The sequence below is a fragment of the Aspergillus foveolatus genome (assembly GCF_047715535.1).
Source record: "Aspergillus foveolatus strain CBS 279.81 unplaced genomic scaffold BDW70scaffold_9, whole genome shotgun sequence".
NCBI lineage: Eukaryota > Fungi > Ascomycota > Eurotiomycetes > Eurotiales > Aspergillaceae > Aspergillus > Aspergillus foveolatus.
The window spans coordinates 258,460-280,850 of NW_027396073.1; the positions used below are offsets into that span (position 1 = coordinate 258,460).

Here is a 22,391-nt window from a genome sequence, read left to right on the forward strand (position 1 = left end):
ATTGGATCGTGGATGCAATTGCTATTCGTCAGGGGAGGAGCTCAACGCAGAGTGTATTCTGCCCAGAGCTTGGAAAAATATGCTGGCTTGGCTGGACAAGGCTTATGAAATCCCTGAATTTTGTGAAGCGCAGCTTATTGTCCGCGAAATTCGAGAAGAGGAGGTTGTTTCGGAGAGCAATAGAGGTGCGGGTGGGGCGTGATGTTTTGTCTATGTGGAATGCGATGGAGAGTAAGGGGATAGCTATGTGCTTCGACTTTTCTGGGTTTGGCTGAAAGTGGAGATGAACTGGCATGAGCGTATTTTCACTGTGAACCGAATTGAGGGGTTTCATAGGTGTCTTGGGTCGTCGCCAGACCAAGCACTATGCCAGATAAAGAGGATAACCCACCTAGTTAGCACATAAGTCATCATCTCTTCAGAAAGTATTGCGTTGTCCTAGTTTCCACAACCACAAAGACACCTTTACACTTAACTGGCCTCGTATTATGCAAAAGCGCCATAAAGATAGTGTATATACAACTGGCTAATAGTCAAGCCCGGTCTACTCTATATAAGCCCTTACAATCGCCTTCTTCCACTCTTCTAACGAAATAGCCTTCCCCATATACGGTACAAACCCCTTCGGCACACCATAGGCATCTCCATCAGTGCCATGACCATCATAATTCGGCACCTCCAAAAATGCATGGCTCCTATCACAAACCTTCAACGGCAGGGTCCCACTCGTCAACTGCTCAAAACACTCCTTATCAAAGGTTAAGTTGATGCAGTCCTTGCACCACCACATCTCACTCGCACCTTGCCAGTAGCGCCCACAGCCGCCGTCGCAGATGGCGAAAACAGGGACGGAGCCTGGGTCTTCACCTCTGTCATATTCGTCGTCCCCCTTTGCTGACGCATGTGCTGAAGCTGGCTCTGAGAGCGAGTGCGAGTGCGAATCCGCAAGCGAGACAGGTTTAAGCTCAGGCGTGCGCGGTAAACTGTTCGGTGTACCCGGACGCCTGGTTTCTGGTGTCCCGGGCCCTGTTTGTAGACTGATGCTAGGACTAGCACTGTTTACTGCAGGTCGACCGCGAGGACTTTGCTCTTTCCGTTCTCTCTTGCTGTTATGGTCTTTTCCGTTCGTAGTCTTCGCCGGCTCGTCAATCAGCGGCATTGAAATTCCCTGGCCAGTGCCCGCATTCACATTTGCAATAGCAGCAGCCCGACTCGCCAGAGCCGCCATTTCCACAGCAGCAAGGGCATTCGCGTCATCATCCAGTGGCAAGAACACAAGCAGTAGCCTCCAATAAGCGAGATAATCATTGTCAGCGTCATCATCAGATAGCATCTCCAGCGCGAGCTTTACCACACTCCGCACGATTTGTTTAGCCTTTTCCTTATTCCCCGTGACGACGTAGTACCGCGCGAGATAGAGCTTGGCTGGGAGAATCATGTTGCTTTGGGACGCTGACGCTGATGACGCCGAGCCTTCGTCCGGTGTGATGGAGGCTATACGGTGTAAATATTCCCGCGCTAAGTCTGAATTCGGCTCTGCAGATCGTGCGCGTGACAGATACGTCGGCGCGAGTTTCAATGTCAAACTAGGCAGGACGTAGTCGATATCCAGGAATGAGCGAGGGAGGTCTTCTTTCAGCGCCGTTTCCCACAGAACTATAGCGCGCTCCTCGCTGTCGGTTCCGTCCTGCTGGAAGATCTCGTTTGCGTAATGGTATCTAATGTAGAAGAGGCTTGTGTAAGCCTCCATTTGGGCTGAGAGTTTGATGGCGTCTTCGTAGACGGTCTCGATGAAATCGAATTGCCCCGTTTCGACGGCTGTTTGGAGTATGATGCTATGGAATGTTTCTTCCGAGGCAAGGTCGACGAGCATTCTGGACAGATGAGAGTTGTCTTTTCTTTCACGAGAGCCGGTAATAGCGCCAGAGTCAGCACCGGTTTGAATGATCTTTAGCAGCTCCAAAATACTTTTCCATAGCCGTCTATCATAGTATTTCTCGATGACAGTTAAGATTCGCATGAAGCATGCATTATCAACCTTTACCGATTCCGTGAAAGATTCAATTGCCGGATCAAACTGCTCTGCATCCCAATATCGCTGGCCGCGGTCAAAGAGCATCTCTGCGTACGCCCGGACGTTGTTTAGCTTCGACATCCATCTCTCGTCTGTCTTAAGTCTGGCTATGATGTCGTTCAGGATATCGATCGCTTCGCTGTTTGACGGTACTACGTGCGCCAGGTAGTATGATGCTCGCCAGTTGCTGGGGTCTAAGGTCAATGCGTGCCGGCACCTCTGTTCTGCTTGGAGAGAGAAGTGGCAGTCGTATAAAATGACGGCCACTTGAACTTCCCAGAGGGAGTCTTTCTTGCAGTCAAGCAGGGTGAGCGACCACGCTTCAATCTCGGCGATGTCCTCTAGGGTTGGGGCAGCGGTTTCTGGGTCGGCGTCGGTGTCTGAAGTAGGGTTTCGGGTCGCGTCAATGCGGTTTATCTGCCTAAGTTAGTCCAATCTGTTCTTGATAAAGGTATAGAGTAGATGGACAAACCTTCTTTAATACACCGAGAATGAAGGAAAACGCATACACAGCTAACTTATGCGGCGTCTCCTCCCGTAACCAATGCACAACTATCCGTTTCGCCAAAGTCTGAAGCAGTTCTTTCTCTGGCTCTGAGCGACTTATCAGATTGCTCACCCAAGCCCTTTCCTTCCCATCAGATATATCAGCGATAGCCACCGACTCCTTCAACCACCTCATAACCTCCCTGACAGCCCTATCGCCTTCGAGCCAAGCCGATCTCGCCATCCAGGCAAAATCGCTCGCCGCCTGGGGATCCTCCGTCCAAAGCAGCGCATCAGTCGATGCGCCATCCAGGAACAACCTTACAAGAAGTGGGCCTACAACCCGTTTGTATTTGCGATCTACAAGCGAGAGATCAACGGCGGCCATATGCTGGTAGAAATAATTTACTGCGTAAGGCCGGATTGTGTCTCTCCTTGCGTCTCGGTCCTCAGTGAGTATGCGGAGACATGTTACGGCTAGTTTGGCCTCGCCTGTGACTTTGTCGTCGCGATAGATGTAACCACTTGTATGCTGCAATTTTTGTTCGAAGACTGTCTCAAAGTCAAATTTGTCGTAAAGGGCTGGTGGACAAACAGTTCGGAGAAAGTGGCGTATGATATCGATTTCCTCGGGCAATATTCTCTTCGTTGTTTGACGGTGTTCCTCCGCTGTTGAAAGCTGGCCCTGATCTCCCTCAGGAATCAGGTCGACAATCTCGTAGGAGCGAAAATCCACATCCCCGTCACTATCAACTTCAAAAAGCGTATACTTGAGCTGCAACTTTGCCTCGAGCGTCAAAAGCGACAGCTCACCACTCTGGACATACAGCACCGCAGCCATCTGCTTAGGTTTCAACCACTCCCTGCCGTACAGAATCCAAAGAATAATCTCATTTATTTCGACAATCTCTTTTGCGTTCCTCACTTTGTTCAATGACTCGATCTCGGCCTGTATTTGCTGCGATCGTTCCCTTCCCGCGTTCTCAAGAACCTGGTCAATATCATTCACATAGTCCAGATGGCTTATCCGCTTCAGAATCGTATTAACACGAAAGTAATCGCCGCTTGTCTTATCACGCAGCGCGACGCGGATCTTCTTGCGGAGATCCTTAACACCAAAGCGTTCTTTGTTTCGCAAAGCCTCGATCATGTCCATCCGCGACTCGATATATATGTCAATATCAGGTCGATTCCTTTCGCTGATGTGGATGGTCTTGAACCTGATATCCTTGTTCGCCGCTGATATCTGCTCAAATGCCCGTGGCCGCCCGGTCAGTAAGATGCGAATCTTGTGATGAGAGCTCGCGCTCGCGATGGCGTCCGCCAGGAAGGAGACGAGGGTGTCTCCAACAACATCATTTAAGCCGTCAATCACAATGAAGAAATTAGCGTCGATCATCTGCCCTATATCCGGGTTATTGAAAAGTAACTTGGATGCGATTTCATGAGGATCCATATCGCGACTCCTTTCGCAGATGCCCGCGACAGATTTCATAAAGCTCGCATCGGCCTGTACAAATTGCCAGATCAGGGACTTCGTGATCACATCAATGTGGTTCGTTCGTTTTAGGTCTTCTTTCGAATCGCCTTCGACGAAGTAGAATGCTAACAGTGTTCTGGAGTCTGAATCTGGATGCTCGGCTGTAGTTGCTGTTGTAGCCGAACTGCGATTCCGTAGTCGGCGGATAATAGTCGAAGAGAGATAGCTCTTCCCTGAACCCTCTGGGCCTTCTATTGCTAAAATAGGCGGTGCATTATCACTCCCTCTTTCCCAAGCCCTAAACTCGTTCTCGTCAAAAATCCACTGGCCTGTAGCCGGCACAACACACTTGCGATAATTGTAGTAGATTCTCTGCCAGTATGGATCCGGTTCTTTCTTCTCCTGGTCGAGTTTGTTGTCATCAAAAGCGAGCGTGTCGAGAATCCTCTCTTTCCGTCTTCTCTTATCGCTTTCTTTAAGTGAATCCGACCGACTTGCAATCAGAATATCAATCTTACTATTCACCGCACGGCTGATCACCAGATTCTCCCGCGTACTGACAGCCGCCTGCGCGGCAAAATTGAACGTTTGTGCGGTGACCAGCCGTCCCTCTTCATCAACAAGGCTTTTCATCTTTTCCAAGAGATCCGCGATATAGTTATCGTTGAGAAAGAGGAGTTTTGAAAAGACAATTAGTTTGCGCCGCTTCGATCGCCGGAGCTTGATTGTTCTGTCGCAGATCTCGACGAAGAGTTGTAAATGTTGGACGGCGACTTTTGCGAGTTTGGCGTCGATACCGCCACGGATGTAGTACTCTAGTCTTGAGAGGTATTGGGAGCATTTTTCGAGGAGGGTGGCTAGCGATTCAAAGACACCCTGGTAGCCTTGCCAAGTTTGAATGACCATGGACACGGCGTTGAAGCAGAGTTCCGAAGGTGGAAAGGCCTATATAACAACAGGTTAACAACAAGCCTGTCAGAAATGTTACTCTGTAAATGAAACAAACTCACTTCGCCTGCTCCTCCAGCGACGACGCCGCCGACTGTGTCAATGAACTGGAGAGTCCTCTCGAATGCCGAGCGAATGCTGCTGTCCTTTTTTGAGGACAAGTCTTGTGCCTTGTCCAGATAGGAAAGAACATCTTCAATGCTGAGATCTGTCTGGATTTTGGAGGAGTCATCACCAGCCAGCTGGACGACCCGAGCTTGGACTTGGGCCCAGATCTCGACAATCTCGTCTTTGAGGGTGGAGGATCGGCGCTCCAACGGGGGCGCTTTGGCGGAGGATGGGGATATAGTCATTTCGCTTGAGCAACATTGAGTGAGAGAGGTGCTTGGTGCAAGTTGAACAAGAGTGAGTTGTGAGGGGACAAGGCTGGGTGGGGGATCAGCATTTGAGGCTGTGTTGGAAGTACTCAGGCAGGTGTTCTTCTGCTGCAGCCAAGATGCTAGTTTCATTTAGCCCTAACTAACCAGCAGTGCATGATTGCCATACGGATATATCTATCCATTCTTGAATGAGCCAGATAATTGCCAGAATTGAATAAACAGACTGAGAGCGACTGCAAATAGCGGTCTGAACAAGGGTCAATTTGGGAGTTTCGAGCGTAGGGCGTTGCCAATCCGTAGACGTTCCAGCAAGTTCCAGACCTGCTACCGACAACTAGCACTCAAACGCTCAGCCCTGCCATTAGTATGCTCTAGAATTGATTTCATCGTGTTATGGCAGTCAGTCAATACCAAACAGAAAATTTAATTCCCTCTATTGACAACCATCTGAAGACATTGCTGGATTTCACAAACTCTGCCTCGAGGGATTGCTCAAAATCCGGTAGGTTGAAAAAGCTTTCCGTATATCTCCCTACTTACTAACAAGAGATACATCACTATTTATGATCGGGAGACAGATGGTATGAGATGGGGGAACCTCTCATAAACGAAGCAGGAGGGCCGAGTCGCAACAGGAAACCGAAGACCAGGGAGCGTTGCTTGCCAGACGGCCGAACCACTCACGAAAATGACCCACTGCTAGTCAGAGCTCTGCATGTTCTGTGAAAATCTGGCTAAGATATCAGGATTGAATTGAGCAGATGTGCGATAGAGAGGAGGGGTAAAGTGGGTTGAAGATTGTGAGTCGAAGAGGGTATTCGCTTTATTCACAAATAACCCATGAAGAAGGCACGAGTCACGAATCCGCCCCGATATCCCCAACCGGGCTCTTTTCTCTTACGCCATTAGCAGACGATGTGATTACCTCGATTGTGGCAGTGAGGAAACGGACGATCCTGGACAAAGTGACTCGTTGGCAGTCAGGGACAAGACATTCCGGGCTGGGCGTGAGGATGGGTATGGCCTGCTTTTATGATACACCAGAGGCCCAGAAACCTTTCAGCCACCTTTGAGCATATCTTATAGTGCTTTCTCTTCGGCAGGTCGTCCACTCATGAGAATCCTTGCCCGTCAGCAACAGTCCGCTTGCTACGGGCAAGATACAGTCAGTTATTGCATATCCCTGCTTGAAGCAGCTTATCGCCCTTCTGGAAATACAGCAAAACATATACAAAGCAAGCGAGACATTTCAACGCGACCGAGCTAGAGCCTGAGAGTTTTTGAGCCCACGTAAAATACCAACCTTGGCCCGACTAGTTGATGATTTTAGCATAGCTATTGAGTGTCCCGCAGATATTGCAGGCTTAGGCAGGGAATCAACGCTTTTGGCGGAATATAGTGCGGTATCATAGCCTGAGGTAACTGAGAACATCAAACTTGTCGTCCTATATTTCTGTTCAAATGGCGGACATGGACACATGATATGGAATCGTGACATGGCGGTTTAATGGCAGTAGAATATGCAGTTGGGCCCAAATATGCCCGCACCCGTTATATTTATACAGTGCGACTGCAATTACTCCACACGTATGAAAAAGGCGAAATATTCAACCAGCTGTAAAAGTGTGACGGGATTGCGCACGTCTGGAGTAGATCTGGACCTCCAAGCCTGATTTCGTGGATCATTCAAGGAGTCTGAGGAATACATAGTAAGGTATGAATGCGTTTCCTCTATAAGCATCTATGAATGTTGTGGATGCTCAGAGGGCAAGGGCAGAAGGAAACTGTATCAACTACACGAACGTAGCCTACTAAAGTTCGGACGCATATGACGTTTGATTATCTATCTCGTTGACGACAGATCTCTTCTTCAATCTCTCTCTGTTGGATCCATAGAGGGGTCAGATCAGGGGTTTGGAGATTAGGCCGCTTATATCACGTGGTGTAAGCCAGCCATAGAGGCTTATACGATAAAGTCACCTGACATTTCCATATCAATGAGAGAACCTCAGACGGTTTTGAGGGGTCCCCACTATGGTGCTTTAGTAAGCCCTGTAAGGCTTCGGCGCCAAATCGGCGCGAGCGAGACCGATCCTCCGCCCGGACTTATTTAGCAACGGGGTGCGCTCACCCGTCGTCATTTGTCAGATCATCTACCAAAGCCTTCTGGAAGGTGCACATTCCTCGCTGAAAGGATCCATGATTGGCCACTTCGGGTTTGCTGATGGGTGGCTCGCCGTGATGCGTCAGGATTCAATCCTTCAGAAATATGTGTACTAAAGGTATATAAGAGTGCTGGTGTACTGAGAAAGAGTCCTTTAACAACAAACACAATCAATCCGCTTGAACTGTAATCGACAGGTTCAAAGGTTCACAATATTGACGACCTTTCACAATGTCTAAGCTTCTCACCGTCTTTGGCGCCACGGGCAATCAGGGCCGCTCCGTCATCAACACTGTCCTTGCAGACCCTGTTCTATCCAAGGAGTTCAAGATCCGTGGAATAACGCGAGATGTCTCCAAGCCAGACGCCAAAGCTCTGGCAGACAGAGGCGTTGAAGTCATTAGCGTATGTGGTTACCTCATAACCTACGTTGTTATGTCCTACATCGCTTACATACTCTCCAGGCCGATATGACTTCCATCCCCTCTCTAGAGCAAGCCCTCAGCGGCTCGCACTCCGTCTTCCTCGTGACAACACCCACGTTCACTGAGAATTCTGACCTAGAACTCACTCAGGGCAAGAATGTAGCCGACGCCGCGAAGCGAGCGGGTGTGCAGCACCTGATTTTCTCCTCGTTACTCAACGTCTCCGAGTCAACAAGCGGACGGCTCAAGAACGTGCCCCATTTCGACCACAAAGCCCAGGTTGAGCAGTATATTCGCGACCTTGGGATCCCAGCCACCTTTGTGCTCCCGGGGTATTTTATGTCGAATTATGTTTACTTGGGAATGTTGAGGAAGGGCGAGGACGGGGTTTATTCCCTTGCTTACCCTGTGAATGAGGGGTCGCAGTTCCCGCTTGTTGATATTGGGGCGGATTTTGGTGAGTTGTTTTCCCTGTCAGTCCGCTTGTATCAAGGCTATGAAGACTAATGTGGTTGGTCAGGTAAATACGTGGCCACTGCCCTCAAGAGCCCCTCCAAAACACAGGGCTCCCGGATCCTCGCAGCAACAGACTACTACACGCCTACCCGCATCCTTAAAGAATTCGAGGAAGTGACAGGCCACAAGACTAGGTTTATTCAGGTCGACCACGAGACCTACAAGTCTTTCATGCCGGGGTACGTCGGTCTGGAGATGCTGGAGAACCACCTGTTCATCGAAGAGCCGGGGTACTACCTTGGGCAGAGCTTGAAGGATAGTTTGGATCTCTTGGCTGATGCTGGCTTCAAGCCGACGACTTGGAAGGAGTTTGTTGAGAGCCATAAAGGTGCCTTTGCGTGAAACTTGAGCTTTTGGAAGAGTGGATGCTTATGGGTATGGGTTCACGATTTTGATGGCCTATAGGAGTCTATCAGACTGCCTCCGAATTTGACATATTTCTGAAGTGCACCAAAGTGATAACTTGCAGGCTTCCAGTACTTTTATGCTCATTTCTTATTGTCATCAAGTCATGATTCATTTCAGCTAAAGAAAACTCAATACATTGCCATACATTAGCTTAATCTCCTGTCTAGCCCTACTTCGCCTCCTGCGGAGCATCAAAATCCCCAAATTCCTCTATTTTGTCACCACGGAGATGCTGTAATGGCGTTTTGAAATGGACAAATCCAATATTCGGGCTCGACAGTTCATAGCCCATAATTCTCTGGACCTCCGGTGACCAAGAAAGCACATCCTCGGTGGAATTGCATAGGTACGAGTTCTCTTCCTGGCGGTAGAAGCCCCGGCAGAAGAAGAACCCGTTCAGAATCCTGTGCTCATTCTGAGTGATATTCGCTCCCCCGGCATGGTATAGTCCTCCTAGCATCACCCAGCAATCCGTAACGTCCATCTCAGCACAGATCGCTTCATCGGCTTTCGGGGCACGATCGAATCCCCAAAGATGCGAGCCTGGAAATGGCCAGGGTTGCCCCGTTCTCGAATGTGGTCTTTACCCCAGGAACCATAAAGCTCATCATAACGTCCGACCCTACTCGATAGCCTGACTTCGTTTGGTCTTCATGGTCCACGTGGAAGTTCTTATCGTCGCGGTGAAGCCTCTGTGCTTCTGCTCCAGGGCCGATGTCGAAGGTCATTGCAATGGACAGGATGGCTTCACTGGTGTATGTGTGCTTGATCTCTCCGTAGTAGTTGGACGTTGTCTTGTCAATGAAGGTTCGGGTCAACTTGCGAATGAGTGGGTCGACAATCCACCTCTCCCGCACAGTCTTGCTTCTTCCCACGAGGTTTGTGCATCGTCGAGTCTCTGGAGGAAATAAGTCTCCCTGTCAACTTATTAGCGTTCACCGCACAATATCTCGTCCCTCTCGGTAGTCAACATACCTTCCATGGCTTATCTGCTTCAAGGTATGGCCGGGTCTCTTCATTCACTTTTTTGACTGTATCCACGTCCGTGAAATTCTTGATGATACAACATCCGTCTCGGATGATAGCCTGAATGATGGCTAAATCGTCTGAGCGGCCGATACGCTGGACTTGCGGAACTTCAATAGCCATTGCTGTGTTGAATGGTTCTGATGAGGCTGTTGATAAAAGGACAACCTGATATCAATTCCCAATTAAGTAGACACGACCTCATCGTCGTTCACCTCAATGGTATGCTGTATACAGAGGAAGCTATCACTTTATCGGGAGCGAGTCTCCATCTTTCGATTCGGCAGGTGGGGCCGTTGACTCCAACTGACAAGTGTCTAGGCTCAGCTCCCTCTTCAATTGTCCATAATGCTATCTGCTTCGTTCGTTCCTGTTGGCGGGAGTGGTTTGGAACCTCGAGTGGATGGTGCGGGGTTAGAGCTTGGATGGTTTCTGGCTGTTCCTTCCAGCTTTCGTATCAGCTCGTCGAGCTCCGCTATCTTTGTCCAATGACCATGGATGAGCTTGTCTGACCTTCATCAACGACTTGTTCTGGCTTTGCTGCCAGAATACTCGGTTATACGCTCGATAATTCCGCAGCTATCGTTTGTTGGCTGCCGTCGGCTAACTTGTCTTCAGGGTAGCCATCGCCGGTGCTGATCGTTCTTCTCTATCTGACAGGCTTGAGGATGGTCTTGCGGGACTCAGGAGGCTCATGCCTCAACTGCCGAACAAGGAAGGTGCGCTGTGATCGAGCTTTGCCGCAATGCTCTCAGTGCAAGCAGAGGTCTCTGGAATGCTTCTTTCCTGAAGCCCCTCCACGCTTGCTTTGGCTCCCTGTCAGAACACAGGCGGATTTCAGTTTGGACCAGGAGCAAATTGAGCTGGATATGCATGTTAGGCGACAACCTTTGTTTAAAGGTCTGTTATCTGTGGTAGAAGAAGGCTAAACAGATCGTGGACTAATAATTTGCTCGATAGGAAAACAGCAAGCTCGAAATGCTGCCGATTTGCTTTCCCTAACATCAGGTTCATCTATCAGCGCTACTTTGGAACAGCTTGACTATTCAGCGGAGGGAATAGAGAATGGAATGAGTACCTCCAGCGGGCCTTTCCATGCCTTCCGCTGTGAACACACCACGGGCAAATCGACCCTGTCCCCAGCATCATCCTTGAATCTCCCAGGCCTTGAGCTGTGGCGGCTGTTGGCAGATAACCTGGATGACGCACTCAACGAAGAGGACATCATTACCGCGCCTTGGTCGACAGAACTTTGCTTTCCGGACGAGCTGCTCGAAATCAATGAACATCCAGAAGAAGCCGATCCTCTTCAGCCGTCTCAGCAAGAGCAGTACCTGCCAGAGTCATCGATATCCGGGACACTTTTAAGATTAGGCCCATCAGTCATGTCGCCGCCTGACCTCGAAGACTTTGAAATGCCTACTGCGAAGCTCTTGCTCGATCATTACCAGAATATTACGACAACGCTCTATACACCAGCCTCAGTCGAGTCCAAAACACCTTGGGAAATCTGTTATGTGCCGACTGTTCTAAGCACCCTTGGCGAAATTGCCCTTACCGGCAATAGCAGCGACGCCAAAATATCATTATTGTTCGCCGTCCTCGCTATTAGTGCGTTTAGATTGGACATTCTCGGTTCTCCTTGTCACCCTCGAGCCGAAGACTGGCGTACACTCGGAACTATGTACCGGCAAAGGGCTACTAAGAGACTTCAACTGGCGCTACGCCACTTATCCGCTGGGCTACCAAAGAAAGAGAAGTACAAGAATATACTTATGCCTCTATTAAGCATGGTAACGATATGTGTAAGGACAAACTCGAAAACATATATTGGCTCACAGACTGACACTGCTGAACCAGACTGTTAGCGGAGAGATGAAAAATGCAGCACTTTACCTGCGCGATATCGAACAGATTATCGCGCTTTATGGGATCCACAAAGTGCAGAAGTCGCGCAAAGTCCAGATGTTGCACAGTATATATGTCTACCTGCGGGTCCTAACAGAAGGTCCCCAAGTTCATAAAAAAAGCCTCCGTCATGATACATGTGAGAACTACCAATCCGACGCAGATTCTTGGTCAAGTTCAAGTCATACAACGTGGGGTATACTGCTACGGGAGCTATTCAGCACATTCGATACAATGAACCTGGACATTATGCAATGTTTGGCACCGCCAAAGTCTACTTTCGAAGAGATATATTCAATACCGGATTCGTTGTTCAAACTGATACTGGAGACGACTCAACTGGCCAAAGAAGTAGAGCAACTTTGCCACCGAAGAGCGAAGAAAACGGACTACGACGAATTTGCGGAAAAGGTCAAAGAGCATGAAAATAGAATATGCGAGTGGGACTATTATTACAAGGGAACCACCTATCCAGCAGACCCCATTGGCACTCCACCATTGAAGGAACGCTTCCCTTATCACCTCACACAGGCTATATACACCGCTCTGATCATTTATTTCTACCGCTCTGTCAGGGATGTCAACGTCATAACATTGCAACCATATGTCCGACAAACTATATACCACCTAACGGAGTATGACAAGCATAAAGAAAGACATAAAGATCGGTCCTCAGACATATGTTGGCCTGCATTCATCGCAGGCTGCGAAGCCACAACACCTCAGTCCAGACAGCAGATCACCGACTGGTTAGAAAAGTCCACCAACTCAAATGGCATACTCATGTTCAGAGTGGCTCTCAAGGCCATCCAAAAAGTTTGGGCCGCCCGAGCGACCCCAGGCAACCAGAATATCTCCTGGAGTGTGGTCCTGAGAGAGTCGAGTGACATGAGAGTCTTGGTTCTTAGTTAAGAGACTGGGAATTGACAACATGTTACAAGGCCTTATAACCGTCATGAGAAACGGCGCTCTCAAATTGCAAGTAGACCTGGAATTCAGCATGCAAACTCTCCTAGTCGAATATCAGTCGGCACGTTGGGCAACAAGTCGGTGTGTACTCACGGCTTCGCTGGTATTTTCGAATGTGAACCTAGCGGCTTCGTCGCCGATGTAGACCTTCTCACGACCTGCAGCAGCTGCAGCGTCTGCCGCAAGTTGAATTTGGCAGCTCTTCTCCATCAACAAAAACAGATACGCGGCCTCGTCGACGGTGCTCCCCACAGTAAGCAGTCCATGGTTCCTAAGGATCATGCCTTTCCCTTCTTTACCAAGGGCACTTGCTAAAGCTGCTGATTCGTCCTCTTTTAGCACGACGCCACCAAATTCCGTATAGACGCTCTGAGCCTTGCCGTAGAACATTGCAACATCTTGATTCAGCATTTCAAGGGGCTGCGCAAAGGCAGACCACGCCTTGCCGTAGGTGGAATGAAAGTGGCATGCAGCATTAACGTCCGGTCGAGATTTATGGAGCGCAGAATGAATCAGAAATCCCGCTGCGTTGGCAGGCCGTGTCCTGTTTCCTCCAACGGCGACGCCCGTCTCGTCGACTAGAATCATATCAGACGGCTTGATAATACCGAAATGAAGGCCGAGACTAGACATTAGAATCAGCTACTCTTGCCAGCTGAAGTCAGAACGCGAATCGTGGGCTATCATACGGGTTAGTCCAAAACTTGTCAGGGAACTCTGGGTCCCGCAGTGAGATATGACCACTCATCCCTTCGACAAAGCCATGTCTCGCAAATACCCTGAATGCTCCGGCCATGTGGTTCAGCATGTATTGTCTCTGCAGGTCGACGTCGGTGAACCTGGGAATTCCAGGGAGGGGAGTGCCCTGAGAAATCTTCTCCAAAGCTGTCTCTTCCTTCTTTTGCGCGCCGTTCTGTGCGAGGACTTGGTGATCAATTGAAGGCTCCATTATGCGTGCTTGCAAATATTCTTGAACGCAAGCTCATCTGTATGTCGTTTTTTACCCAGAAAGATATACAAAAACGTTGTTGAACGCCAGGCGAAAGAAGCAAGTCTCTGTTCGCCTAGCACACCCCGGTGTTGCCTTCTCGATATAGAACAAGGGAGGCGGTTCCGAATCAGCGGACCTGACACTTATCTTCGGTAGGCGGTTTCGATAGTCCTTCTCGTGGAGACCCCATCTCTGGAATGATAAGACATTCCAAGGCAGCTCTATCTCATGCCCATCCAGCGTTCCGTCACCCGGGAGACATTCTTATCTCCAAGAGCAGTACCTAACTGGGATTCTGCAGATTTATATAACAATATTCGGTAATATGCAAGCCATGGTTCATTAGTGAACATCTCGCCTTGGGTCGACCATCCTCAAACCATTTCATTGACATTGCTTTTCCATAATGAATGACGGGAAGAAGTCAATAAGCCCTTCTGTCGAAGGCAATACAGACTTGCAGCCGACAAATAGCCTCGATGTGGGCGTGGTCAAGAACCATGGAGATCTACACCGATCTCTCACCCCTAGACAGGTCCATGTTAGTATTGCTGATCCTGGAACCAAGGAAGCCCGCTTACATTCACAGGTCATCGCGCTGGGTTCCAACGTCGGAAGTGGCTTGTTTATCGGTACAGGCAAGGCCTTGGCTAATGGAGGGCCGGCGAATATGATATTGGCATACTTTACTGTCTGCATCGCCATCTGGGCTCATCTACAAACATTTGCGGAAATGACCATCGCCTTTCCAACTTCGGGAAGCTACATCGACCACGCTGACCGATGGGTCGACCCGGCTCTGGCTTTTGGTGCCGGTCTAGCTGAGTGGCTGGGTACAATTCATCCAACCTATTCCACAAAGAGCTAATAGTTGGATCTCAGGATGGACGGCCGTCTTCGCATCCGAGGCAACATTCTTTGTCGTTCTGGTAGACTACTGGACAAAAGGCGTTATACCAGAAGCTGCTCTACGTATGTCTTTCTCCGCACATATGTGTGTAGGTAATCTCACACTGGTCTAGTATCCATCTTCATCGTGATATGTCTAGCGGTATTCTTTCTGCCAAACACCTACTTCGCCTGGCTCCAATACTTCGGCTCCCTGGTAAAGGCGTTTCTTTTCGTATTCGTCGTGTTCATTTCTCTGGCCATTATTGGGGGCGCAGGGCTAACTGGCTCGGTCAAGGATGGCAGCACTTGGACGGACCTCCCAGCATTCAAAAATGGCTTTGGAGTATGCACCCATTTATATACTCCATTCAGCGGGCCGGAAATTCAGTTAACACATTTTAGGGCTTTGCTAGCGCAGCTCTTCTTGCCGTCTGGGCCGTCGGTGATCAGATCTATATTGGCGTGTTGGGTGGAGAGGCACGGTCACCGCGCTATTCCATGGCACATGCAGCCAATGCGGTTCCCTGGCGCGTGACCGTCTTTTATATGGTCTTAGTTACCTTTGTCTCTGTGATTGTGCCATCATCAGAAAACAGACTACTCGGTGGCTGTGGCTCAGCAGCCTCTCCATTCGTGATCGCCATCGTCAATTCCGGCATCAATGGAGTTCCGGACCTGGTCAACGCCTGCATGATCATTGGTATCCTGGCCATTGCGCTAGAATGCATCTACTTACCTTCTCGCATGTTGCGAACAATGGCCTTACAAAAGCTCATACCATCGCTTCATCGCAAATGTTGATGAAAAGGGCCGACCACGCTGGGCGCTCATGATTATTGGCGTAGTTGGAGGTGTTCTGACCTATATCGGTCTAAGCGGTAGGTAGTCGAGCTCACAGCACTAAAACGGTACAGTGCTAATCTGGAGCAGGGAAGGGAACCGAGGTCCTCAACTGGTTTATCGCTATTACTAGTGCATCCTTCTTCATTAGCTTTGCCATCGTAGCTCTTACCTCCTTCCGCTTCCGCGCAGCCATCAAAACACAGAAAGCGACCTCCTTCGCAGAGAGCTACAGCTGGCAATCCCGCCTTTGGCTACTGACTCCGATCATTGTTCTTGTTGTCTCCGCACTACTCCTTGTCAGCCTTCTATACATCAGTATTAAACCAGTGGTATACCTCTTTTTCTGCTGATTTGTCTCCTTTCTAAGGTACATACTCACCAATTATCTTCTACAGGATGGCACCAGTTTCACGGTGTACAATTTCTTCTCGAACATCCTTGGTATCCTAGTCATACTGATACCGACAGCACTGTATAAGGTTATCATGCGGACGAAATGGCGGGATCCAAGGACGGCCGATCTGGTAACCGGGAGAAGACGGTTGTCGGAAGAGGAGATCTTGTTATTGGATAAGCACTATTAATCAGCCGATTTGGCGGAAGGATGGGGCATATGTGAAAGTTTGGTAGGTCTACACTCTGTAGCAAGGGCATTATACTAAGCCGTCAGACGGAATTCTACTTTTTGGTTTCCTCAGCCATACTAAACATTGCGAGACGCGTCATAGCAGAGGTATATACTCCTCCAGAAAGAAGATAAATTACTATCAAATAAGCTGGATCATGGATAACTTCACATATTCCCAATCGGGTATACGATGTGGAGTTCCAGTTAATCGCTGCTATCTTATCGCTCCAACTCCACCCCCGCATTTCCGATAACGACGCTTTAGTTTTGAGCACAGTCGGCCGTGTGGAAAAGACACCCTAATAAGATACCTCAAGCCAATATCATATTCGAACTCTATTACTATTGACCTACTTTCTCCAGATCTTTCAGCACAGATTGTCGCGATACGGTGGGTCTGTATTTTCGACATAGAATTCTTGGCGCCTACAGAAATATACTGCCTTAGTTTTCACTAGACGCGAAGATCTCATACTTTGTTAAAAGATTGTCTCGACCCCATCGAGTCTCGATTGTAAGCCCGTGAGATCTGGATATGAAGAATCCCATCGCTCTGTCGATTGGTGATCAACATTCCGTCTCTACGCAGGTCGCTGTCGCTGCTCTGACAAGTAGTGGTCTGGACCGCGCCGTGCTCTGCGGGCACGGACACTGCACATAATTTTGACCGTCCAGATGACCTCCACCACTATGACTTGCTCATTAGTTGTTTGTTGTCTCACTCTGAAAGTTTGCAGCGGTGAATCGACTGTCACGAGACCCTTGTAGAATGCTAGACAAGAACGAGGTTTGTCCAAGTTAGTCGATCGATTTGACAGTCAATGACTGGGCCAGGCCCCCGGCCGCAAACGGAGCTGCGGAGGACGCCGACACTGCAAATTTCGTTGGAGTTAGATGGAGTTAGATGGACTTAGATCGATTGGCAGTGTCCTTAGTGTTGCCCAGGTCAAGCCTCATCGTCCTGCAATCGAATCACACCTTCAGCGTCTTATTCGCACTCGACTCTTTCTCCGTGGAGTTCGAATCCAGTTACTGTTGCATTTGCAAAGAGCGGTCTTTTGCTGCTGACCGTCTTGGCCTCACACTGTAGACGCGTCAACGTCAGAATTTGGAAAGAAAATTTTTCGTGAGACCCTGCGGTTTCGATCGAGTAATTATATCTCGGCACGAGACGAAAAGCGCCCCGATCACGGCTGACGGATAGCGGAGGCGGCCGATGGGCCCGTGGAATTGGGGGGATGTGGGTATTTAGAGATAAACTGGGTCAAAGTGAAAGAGGCGAGTCGGAAGAACTCGTTGTCCGATCTCGGGGCAAATTCGGTCTCTGTCCCAATTAGGCAATGGTGAGGGTATACCCAGAACGGGGTTTCTTCACTGAGCTTCGCGAGAGTCTGGTGTCGCCACGGTCAGGACCGAATTTCTTGCGCGCCGAGTAAAATCCACGTCAGGACCACGAATGTATGATTTAGCAGCGGCAAACGATGACCGCAAAATGGAGGCAGAGCCCGCTGGGTCAGTGGAACCGCGTTGGGTCCCGAATTCCCGAGGGTTGAAGTTTTACGTTTTTTGTTATTTTCGTTACTCGATCGAATAAGGGTTTGGCTGCGGTGCCAGTGGATTCCTTTCCCTTTATCGGGCTATATAAAGACACAATGGCTTATCTCGAGTTATCGGCCTTGACCAGCAGAGCACGCCTCCTTACTTGGCTCTTATCTTCTCTCTTTCTCTCGCTCCTTATCTTTATCTGTGCTATCTTGAGCCAGATCTTTCCCTCGTTTCTTCCTCTCTCTACCTTTTTTTTTTTAACTAGTAATCTTCCTTGGCCGGGGTTGATTCCTGCTTGGTCTCTTTCTCTTGAAGCTCATTGTCTTTAAGATGAATGGCGAGATCCCGTCCATTGCCGTCTTCACCTCGTCGCGAGCCGTCATCGGCGGCCGTCTGACCTCCGCCACGATTGTCGTCTCGCGCACCACCGGCAAGGTCACTGCTGTTTTCGACTCGGTCATCCCCGCCTCCGACTTTCCTGACGGCACTCCCTACACGGACTTCTCCCCGTACGTACTGCTTCCTGGCCTGGTAGATGCTCATGTCCACCTCAATGAACCCGGCCGTACCGAATGGGAGGGTTTCTATACAGGAACCCAGGCCGCTGCCTTTGGCGGTGTCACCACCGTCATCGACATGCCTTTGAACGCCATTCCTCCCACGACAACTGTAGAGAACTTCAAGTTGAAGCTCAAGGCCGCCGAGGGCAAGTGCTGGGTTGATGTCGGTTTTTATGGCGGCATCATCCCCGGCAACGCAGGCGAGCTCAAGGCTCTAGTCCGCGAAGGTGTTCGTGGCTTCAAAGGATTCCTTATCGACAGTGGGGTAAGTGGCTGCCTCGTCTTATCAGATGTGTCTGGTCGTACTCACCTGCTCCACAGGTTGACGAATTTCCCGCCGTCTCATCAGAAGACGTCCGCAAGGCCATGGCTGAACTGGCCGATGAGCCAACCACGCTCATGTTCCACGCCGAGATGGTTCCCCCCAAGACACCGTCAGAACTCCCCGAAGTCATGCCTGAGGGTGCTCCAGAGGCCTACTCTACTTTCCTGGCCTCTCGTCCCTCGGAATACGAGCTTTGCGCAGTAGAGGAGATCCTTTCACTGTCCCACCTAGCTCCCAAGCTCCCCTTGCACATCGTACATCTTTCCGCCATGGAGGCCATCCCACTCCTGCGCAAGGCCCGTGCCGAGGGTGTCCCCATCACAGCCGAAACCTGCTACCACTACCTCTCCCTTGCAGCCGAGGAGATTCGTGATGGCGACACCCGGCACAAATGCTGCCCGCCCATCCGTTCCAAGTCCAACCAGGATGCTCTCTGGGCCGAACTCGACCGCCACGCCGAGGACGGCGTCATCAAGACCATTGTCTCCGACCATTCCCCCTGCACACCAGACCTCAAGCTTCTCCCCTCCCATATCCCGGGCAACTGCAGCCATGGCTCGTCAAAACTCGCCAACACAGCACCTGTCGTCAACGAAGGCAGCTTCCTCTCCGCTTGGGGCGGCATCTCCTCCGTCGGTTTGGGCCTGCCCATCCTCTGGACCGAACTCTCCCGCCGCAAGGGCCTGACTTCCTCACCAGACGACACAACAACCAAGCAAGCCCTTCAGGATATCGTCCATCTCTGCTGCGCCAACACCGCGGCCCAGGTTGGGCTGCACAAATCCAAGGGCGACCTTGTCCCCGGGTACGACGCGGACTTTTGTGTCTTTGACGACACAGCGGAGTGGGTCGTTGAGCCGAGCACCATGCTCTTCCGTAACAAGTGCTCACCGTACCAAGGACGGACGATGCGCGGGATGGTCCGGGAAACGTGGCTGCGCGGTGAGAAGATCTTCAACAGGGATGACGGATTCACTGTCAAGGCGCCTTCCGGGTCACTGCTCCTGGAGAAAAGGGTTTGATCGCCTTCACTCCCTTCATTTTTACCCTTCCCCATTTGCATATATACCTCTCACATACCCACCTCATGCATCCTACACTTCTCATCATGACTGGCCCTCACCGCACCCGCACGCGTCTCGTTGCGAATGCAAACTCCTCCATATGCGCCTCGTCTCGCCGTATCGTGTCATTGCGGAAGCAAGTCAATTCAACTTCATATATAATTGACGACAAACGACAGGAAGAAAAACCATGATACCCACCCGGATATGCATACCTTCTATACATACTAATGACCGCAGCATTATCATCACGAGCATCCATAACACAAGCGAGTGTAGAGCTTTGTTTAGCCCTCTTTTTGTTCAATAGAGACAATACCATCATATTCGGGTTTCGACTCATTCCATCCCATCGTTCTATGTTGTATAATGTTGATGTAACGTTCCTGTTCGACGGGACATATTCTTCATTTGCTTATGTATCGTATACACTGAATGTGTTCTGTTCGTCCAGGGACGGAACGGACTAGAAAGTCGACTTGTTATGTCCAGTCAACGGGCTGGAGTTGGACTTACTGTCACCTGCCCATATCCCAAGTCACTCCTGGTTCTCGTCTCTTGTCGTTTCCTCCCATTTCTCACGTACTCGCCTCCGCAGACCTCCATTCGGTCCTCTTCCCCAGATGACTTCCTTGTCCTCACCATTGAGCTTGACTGTCTTTTCAGTACTCCGTTGACCTCCGCCCCTGCTTCCCACCTCTTCACTTCCTATAACCACCTTCTTCTCTTTTCGCCGCCCCTCTTTCTCTCTCGCCACCTCAATCTTCCCCAAATAAATCGCATAAATCAACACCTCTGCGACACCGACCCCCAGCGCCGCAAAGAGTGAAAGTAGAACACGGACTGGCTCCGATGCGCCAAGACCGCCACTGCCCTGCCCCGGAGACCACGTCGACGAGATCCTTGAAACTAATATCTCCGGCGTCGCGAAGGACGTCAGAGCCCAGTAGACGCTGAACCCTGTGATTATAACAGAGAGGAAGATATTTAGGACGAGGGACGGTGTGAGCGGGTCTCTGTAAGTCGGGTCTTCGGCTGAGGGGTCGTTATGGGCGTCGTGTAAGGCGGCTAGTCTTGAGTTCGTCGTGTCAAATAAGGGGTCTGTGTTTAATGCGGTCGGTGGTGAGAGCATCCGGGTGTAAGCATCTGCTTCGGCGGCGGCGAGAAGCCGCGCTTTGAGGGCCAAGTATTCGGGAGTCTAGATATAGAAGTTAGTCGGTACTCCATTGGATTTGTTGCATTGAAATATGCTAGAGACGGGAGACGTGCAGGTTCTGGCTTCGGCGGAGGCGGAGGGATGTATAGCTTCGTTCCCCGGAGGAGCGCGTCGAGGCTTCGATCAACACTGGTCCCGCCATCTCCTTCGGGGTTATAAGAGCTCTGCGTTTCTTTAAAGTAACGGAAAATGCGGATGATTTGGTCGTGTGATATGGGTTTTCCCAGCGCGAGTGATTCTGGGACTGGGAGGTTGAGGTCTTCGCGGGTGGATGGAGGGATTGCCTCAAGGGCGGAGAGGATGGGAGATGTTAGGGTGAGGTTGACCATTCTTCTGAAGAGGCTAGCTTCTTGAGTGCATCATATAACAATTATGTATTCCTGTGTTAGATGATGGGTAGATTTAGTTATCTTGTAGCTTAGAAGCTTAGGATCACAAGGGTTTAGAAGGCGAAAATCCACTTTTCCTCAACAGGCAATCAACTCCCCCACTCCGCTCCCGTCACTTTTCTTCCATTGTCATCTCCAACTTCCAGCCCTCGATTTCCACCCTGTCAGTCCGGGTCTAAAGAGCAACAATGGCAGACAAAAAGCCTACCGAGTATGTCCTCAACGATTCCTCCCACCCCAACTCAAATCGCAGCCGCCGCAGAGCTAACACACTGAAAGCCCAACACAAACAAACCCGCGGGGCATTCCTGTGGCTCCCTTCGTCGACAACGTCTCCGACTATGTCTCCTCTCGCGCAGACGTCGAACCAACGATGCGCTCATTTCAAGAAATGATTTCAAAGTACCAATTCATGGAAGTCAACACCTCGCGGCGCGCTGCCGGACTACGCGAGAAGATCCCCGATATCAAGAAAACGCTGGAGATGGTCACTTTCTTGAAGGCGCGGAAAGAAAGTTCGTCTGCGACACCGCTCGAGACAAATTTCGAGCTGAACGATACGCTTTATGCGCGTGCGACTGTCGACCCCGCAGATACGGAAGAGGTGTATCTTTGGCTAGGAGCTAATGTTATGCTGGCTTATCCGATTGCGGAGGCGCAGGCAATGTTGGAGGATAAGTTGGCGGCTGCGGAGCAGAGCCTGGCAAACTGTGATGAGGATTTGGAGTTTTTGAGGGAGCAGATTACGGTTTGTCTACTACCTTTTCGTAACCGTTCGTTGCATGCGGCTAATGTGGATTTTTATGACAGACGCTGGAGGTTGCTACAGCGCGCGTGTATAATTGGGATGTGGTGCAGAGGCGGAAAGAGAGGGCAGAGGGAAAGGAGGAGACCTCATAAGATAATAGGTAACGGGATTGGACAGCTCTGAAATGAGAGGTGATTGCATTGGGTCTAGTAGCTGGCTACTGACCTCTAATGCACGCTATCACTTCTCCATGGTCGTTCTGGCCACCTACGTAAATAGTTGAAGATTGCCAGCTACACGACTGGATACACTCGCCTCGCGTCTCTGACAGCTCAGAGAGCAGAGAATAAAACGCTATGACAGCCGACGGGCGGGTTTAAGTAATAACTTTAAGTGTGGTGTAGAAG

At 50.1% G+C, this 22,391-nt stretch overlaps 9 protein-coding genes across 9 annotated transcripts; 5 read left to right on the forward strand and 4 right to left on the reverse strand.

The window, feature by feature from the left end:
• Window positions 1-544: 544 nt before the first annotated feature.
• Window positions 545-5,341, reverse strand: BDW70DRAFT_148252 (uncharacterized protein; the record flags this gene model as incomplete). The annotated part of the gene is made up of 3 exons (XM_073738841.1): window positions 545-2,491; window positions 2,547-4,985; window positions 5,051-5,341. The coding sequence occupies 3 exons, from the start codon at window positions 5,339-5,341 to the stop codon at window positions 545-547; spliced, it is 4,677 nt and encodes a 1,558-aa protein (XP_073598667.1).
• A 2,173-nt stretch (window positions 5,342-7,514) lies between these two features.
• Window positions 7,515-9,036, forward strand: BDW70DRAFT_130751 (NmrA/HSCARG family protein). The gene is made up of 3 exons (XM_073735868.1): window positions 7,515-7,937; window positions 7,997-8,414; window positions 8,478-9,036. The coding sequence occupies exons 1-3, from the start codon at window positions 7,764-7,766 to the stop codon at window positions 8,813-8,815; spliced, it is 930 nt and encodes a 309-aa protein (XP_073598668.1). The 5' UTR covers window positions 7,515-7,763; the 3' UTR covers window positions 8,816-9,036.
• Window positions 9,037-9,050: 14 nt separating this feature from the next.
• BDW70DRAFT_148254 (phytanoyl-CoA dioxygenase family protein) lies at window positions 9,051-10,030 on the reverse strand (the record flags this gene model as incomplete). Its single annotated transcript, XM_073738842.1, has 3 exons — window positions 9,051-9,462; window positions 9,521-9,798; window positions 9,857-10,030. 3 exons carry the CDS (start codon window positions 10,028-10,030, stop codon window positions 9,051-9,053), a joined length of 864 nt encoding a protein of 287 aa, XP_073598669.1.
• Window positions 10,031-10,366: 336 nt separating this feature from the next.
• BDW70DRAFT_171934 (Zn(II)2Cys6 transcription factor) lies at window positions 10,367-12,727 on the forward strand (the record flags this gene model as incomplete). Its single annotated transcript, XM_073743358.1, has 3 exons — window positions 10,367-10,807; window positions 10,868-11,712; window positions 11,768-12,727. Exons 1-3 carry the CDS (start codon window positions 10,576-10,578, stop codon window positions 12,725-12,727), a joined length of 2,037 nt encoding a protein of 678 aa, XP_073598670.1. The 5' UTR covers window positions 10,367-10,575.
• A 22-nt stretch (window positions 12,728-12,749) lies between these two features.
• On the reverse strand, window positions 12,750-13,733 carry BDW70DRAFT_157441 (class II aldolase/adducin domain-containing protein; the record flags this gene model as incomplete). Its single annotated transcript, XM_073740352.1, has 3 exons — window positions 12,750-12,827; window positions 12,878-13,409; window positions 13,474-13,733. 3 exons carry the CDS (start codon window positions 13,731-13,733, stop codon window positions 12,750-12,752), a joined length of 870 nt encoding a protein of 289 aa, XP_073598671.1.
• A 448-nt stretch (window positions 13,734-14,181) lies between these two features.
• BDW70DRAFT_157442 (amino acid permease-domain-containing protein) lies at window positions 14,182-16,093 on the forward strand (the record flags this gene model as incomplete). The annotated part of the gene is made up of 8 exons (XM_073740353.1): window positions 14,182-14,316; window positions 14,365-14,608; window positions 14,658-14,747; window positions 14,798-15,009; window positions 15,069-15,462; window positions 15,512-15,544; window positions 15,597-15,838; window positions 15,905-16,093. The coding sequence occupies 8 exons, from the start codon at window positions 14,182-14,184 to the stop codon at window positions 16,091-16,093; spliced, it is 1,539 nt and encodes a 512-aa protein (XP_073598672.1).
• Window positions 16,094-17,757: 1,664 nt separating this feature from the next.
• Window positions 17,758-19,638, forward strand: BDW70DRAFT_121730 (allantoinase alX). Its single transcript, XM_073734783.1, has 2 exons — window positions 17,758-18,507; window positions 18,564-19,638. Exons 1-2 carry the CDS (start codon window positions 18,013-18,015, stop codon window positions 19,587-19,589), a joined length of 1,521 nt encoding a protein of 506 aa, XP_073598673.1. The 5' UTR covers window positions 17,758-18,012; the 3' UTR covers window positions 19,590-19,638.
• A 433-nt stretch (window positions 19,639-20,071) lies between these two features.
• Window positions 20,072-21,235, reverse strand: BDW70DRAFT_121721 (TMEM199/VMA12 family protein). The gene is made up of 2 exons (XM_073734782.1): window positions 20,901-21,235; window positions 20,072-20,829 (listed from the first exon to the last, which is right to left on the reverse strand). The coding sequence occupies exons 1-2, from the start codon at window positions 21,174-21,176 to the stop codon at window positions 20,170-20,172; spliced, it is 936 nt and encodes a 311-aa protein (XP_073598674.1). The 5' UTR covers window positions 21,177-21,235; the 3' UTR covers window positions 20,072-20,169.
• Window positions 21,236-21,364: 129 nt separating this feature from the next.
• On the forward strand, window positions 21,365-22,347 carry BDW70DRAFT_130759 (tubulin-binding prefolding complex subunit PAC10). The gene is made up of 3 exons (XM_073735869.1): window positions 21,365-21,447; window positions 21,516-21,984; window positions 22,047-22,347. The coding sequence occupies exons 1-3, from the start codon at window positions 21,425-21,427 to the stop codon at window positions 22,134-22,136; spliced, it is 582 nt and encodes a 193-aa protein (XP_073598675.1). The 5' UTR covers window positions 21,365-21,424; the 3' UTR covers window positions 22,137-22,347.
• Window positions 22,348-22,391: the final 44 nt, after the last annotated feature.